The 3895-nt window shown below is 32.3% G+C and overlaps 1 protein-coding gene across 1 annotated transcript; it reads right to left on the bottom strand.

The window, feature by feature from the left end:
- Positions 1–2022: 2022 nt before the first annotated feature.
- Positions 2023–2803, bottom strand: LOC149022329 (uncharacterized). Its single transcript, XM_089147266.1, has 2 exons — positions 2530–2803; positions 2023–2387 (listed from the first exon to the last, which is right to left on the bottom strand). The coding sequence occupies exons 1-2, from the start codon at positions 2686–2688 to the stop codon at positions 2208–2210; spliced, it is 339 nt and encodes a 112-aa protein (XP_089003392.1). The 5' UTR covers positions 2689–2803; the 3' UTR covers positions 2023–2207.
- Positions 2804–3895: the final 1092 nt, after the last annotated feature.

Below are 3895 nucleotides of genomic sequence, written 5' to 3'. Positions count from 1 at the left end.
CAAGCTGTCAGAGGTCCCCTCTTGCTGTTTTGGGCTTTTTTAGTGTATAAATGGATTTGAGATTTTCACTTATAACAATTTATATTCATAGCCTCTCAATAGATTGAGAAAATGGCTAGGGTTATTATATATGTTCTCCTTTATAGTGACGCGCCATCTCTGCTCGGCCGTGGACGTTGGTTGTCTTCAAATGAACTACGTAAATCTCGTCTTTTTGTGTATACTTTGCGGACATCCAAGTATAAATGACTATTTTTAATAGGAGATGGGTTGTCATTTCTAATCTTCACTATACCCCAAATGAGGAACAAATCAACTTAAAAAAAAATATTACTAGTTGTTAGTGTCTATTTGTGTTCTCAAGAATTGCTTCCGTCTAACCTTGTTTGTTTTTCTTCTTTTTTTCTCCTTTTATGAGAGATTTTTTTTTTATTTCATTAAATATAAACTTTTTATATATATAATGTTCTATAGTGTTACAAGTATACATCTTCGAAAGTAATGTAACATTTATCCCGCAACCATGCAATGGAAAGAAACTCTTTCAATTTGCAAAATCTATTTTCTCTTTCTTATTTAAGAACATTATATGATAAATTTAAAAACAAATAACATATTCATGTTCACATTTGAATATTTCAACCTCATTATAAAATAACATGACAACTATAGAAATAGAATACTTGGTCATGCCGCCTCTTTGTTTTGGGTCAAAGAATTTATGGCAGTTGTGAACACTTTAGAGTGATACTTAAAAAAACTTGTCATACACAAAAAATCAATTCTCATCAATAAGTTCAATCTTTATTAGAACCAGGGGCAGAGCTAAGATTGAAAGTTGGGGGAGCCGAATATACATGGGCCAACGATGGACCCACGGTGGGTCCCACAATTATAAGTAAATTATAAAAAACATATTAAAATAAAGTAAGGGCTACAATTGTGGGACAAATTTTAATTGCTATTAGTAAGAATCGAAATTTTATGAGAAAGTTTAAGGATTCAAAAATAAAAATAGGAATCTAAATAAGATTTAAATTTTCATTAATAGGAAATGAAATTTTAAGAGAAAATTTTAAGATTAAAAAAAAAATCAATGATTATGATTAGATATGATAAAATCAATAGCTGAATTCTAACGAGGATTTAAATTGCTATTAATAGAATACAAAATTTAGAGAAAGAAAGAATAGTAGGAAAAAAAAATTATACTTTATAAAATAATACTAGAAAAATCGTGAATGTGTGAGAGAGATGAATAATTTGAAAAAGAGAAAATGAAAACCCAATAACTGTGGAGAAGATTTAGGAAAATTCCAATGTCTAACAACTCCACTCTTTTGTGAGACGTGTGAGAAAAAAAGAAAAAAAAAGGAATAAAAGAGGAGATTCATGAGAGAATAAATAGGAATGAAAATATATGGGAGAATTTCATAGATCGTAAGTTAGTTTTTAATTAGAATTTAACCTTTTATTCCTTAAAACTAGGGATTTAATGAAAACCATGATTAAGAATTATATTTATACCCATTATCTTTATCTTTAATTTTTTAATTTTTTAATTTTTTGAAGAGGTCAAATAGTGGTATTTCACATGTAAAGTGAGAGAAATAATAAAAAAATATATGTATAGTTTAAAATTTAAAAAAATCTGGGGGCTAGCCCCTCCTACCCCCAACAATTAGAACGAATTCTATGGACACAACCATAAAAATAGCTGACTGATATTAAATTACTAAGGAGGTTGTTCGACAACGTGTAGATAGAATCAGTGAGAACTTAATCATTAATTTTTAATTATTGTTATTGCAAATTCTTTAATTTAATAGAAAAAAAAAAAAAACAACTTTAAGTTTTTCTTATTTGCTAAACCTGTTGAAAACTGATGACAATGTCAAAGGAAAAATAGCTGAGAATTATTTTGGGGAATCAGTTTTATACAGAAAATTTTCATACATTTTATACAGAAATCCACACATCAAAATCTCCCCTCCCCTCTCAAAAAAAAGAAAAGAAAAAGTGGTGTCCGTCGAAGGTAGATTTATTTAATTAGAAGGCCACAAAAAGAAAGATCAATCCAATTGAAGGGGCTACCAGCTAATATATATCTTAACCCCATTTCTTACAACATAGATTCCGCTAACAGAAAGCAAATCAAAACAAAAGGGAAGGGGGTGGAGATGCACCAGAGAAAAACTAATTGAGTTTCAGAAGAGATGGTGTTTCTTCCCAAAAGCTGTTTCTTTTTCCTTTTTAGCTTCTTTCTTCTGATGGTGCTCATGGATGGCAAATCCAACACTACCCACTGCAACTGCTGCTGCAATCTCCTCTTTCACCTTGTGGCTATGAGCATTCTCTGGGTCTTTCTTTGCCTTATGCTTCTCATGCTGAAAAAGAAAATTAAGCAAAAATATTAACTTATCGCCTCCCTAATCAATCACAAAGCCATAAACTCCTGTCCTAATTATTAAGCCCTAAGAATTTATACATAAGAAAGCAATTGAAGTCAAAGACAATGATTAGATTTACCTTAGCAACAGCAACAGCAGCTACAGCACCTAGCTTGCCCACATGCTCTAAGTGTTTGTGGTGTTTCACTTCTTTCTCATAGTCATGCTTGCTCATTTCTCCGGCGGGTTTTTCCTCCTTGTGGTGAAAGTGGTGGCCGTGGTAGTTCTTCTCAGACATGGTGGTCAAGAGGAGAGAAAGGTGATAGGCAAAACAATAAAGCACAACAATGGTAATAAGGACCAAGGAATTTAATTATGAAGTTGATCGATGTTGGCTAATGGTTTGAAGAGGTTATAGAAGGCAACTCATATTTATAAGGTTTAAAATCTCAAAACCAGGAAGCCAATCACGTTACCCGTAGTCCAGGCACCTCTGAGGAAGGCAGAAAAGATGTACGAAGTCCGCAAAAACGCGTGAGAGAGGCTGGAGGTGGTTAAGGAATTGTCAAGACAGTCGATTACCAAAAAATAAAAAAAATCTACTTGTTGATTATAGAAATTGCCAATTTACTCATTCGTTGTATTATAGTACCTTGTTTTTTTCTTTCTTTTCTTTTTTTTTTTTTTTTTTTTTTTTTTGGTTGGGATTAATATTGGTAAGTTGTATGAGTATTTGTTATAGGTTCAGCTTTTTGACTTTGGGGCCCGCTGGTTTGAACGTTAGAACAACCTTCTTTAATGAAATTCCAAGTCTCCCCTGACGGTTAATGTAAGGGGTTTCTACCATCATGAAAGGAGTTAATTAATTAACTTATTTTCCATCCATTTGGAATACACTATGCTGGTGCGTTTTGGAAAGATGTGGAATTCAGTCCCTTTAAAGGTTTTGAACAATGAATTCACATCTTCTATAATTTTCACTCCTTGCAGTCCCCTTAATTCGTATTTAAGATTGTGACACGTGGCAGTTGAATATCTAATTGTCACAATTAAAACCTAACTAAAAATTGAATCTATTGAATCCCTCAATTTTTTTCAAATTTATTTTCTCCTATTTTCTTGAAGCTTAATTTTAGGGATTTATTAGATTCACTTCTTAGTTGGGTTTTAATTGTGACCGTTGGATACACAACGCTATATGTGACAATCCAAAATATGAATTATAAGAAATTGCAGATGGTGAAAATTGTAGAGGATGTGAATCCGTTAAACCATCATTGCACACACACAATGCACTCATTTTTGTTTTTTATTTTTATTTTTATGAAATTCAGCATTATTGCTCATCATCTCATGACCATATAGTAGAAGTAGAGCGTCTATTTGTATCGTAACCTTCCAAGAGCTTCATTTTCAGGTATACGTTGATGGATCATGTGACAAGAAAAGCAAACGAGGAGGTCAAGGATGCATATTGTGGGACCCACATGGCAAGTTTTTGGTAG

This window comes from Hakea prostrata, chromosome 3 (assembly GCF_041222555.1).
Source record: "Hakea prostrata isolate BN-2017 chromosome 3, UWA_Hpros_2, whole genome shotgun sequence".
Classification (NCBI taxonomy): domain Eukaryota; kingdom Viridiplantae; phylum Streptophyta; class Magnoliopsida; order Proteales; family Proteaceae; genus Hakea; species Hakea prostrata.
The sequence above is the reverse complement of the archived record's forward strand: the minus strand, read 5'-3'. Positions and strand labels throughout refer to the sequence as shown.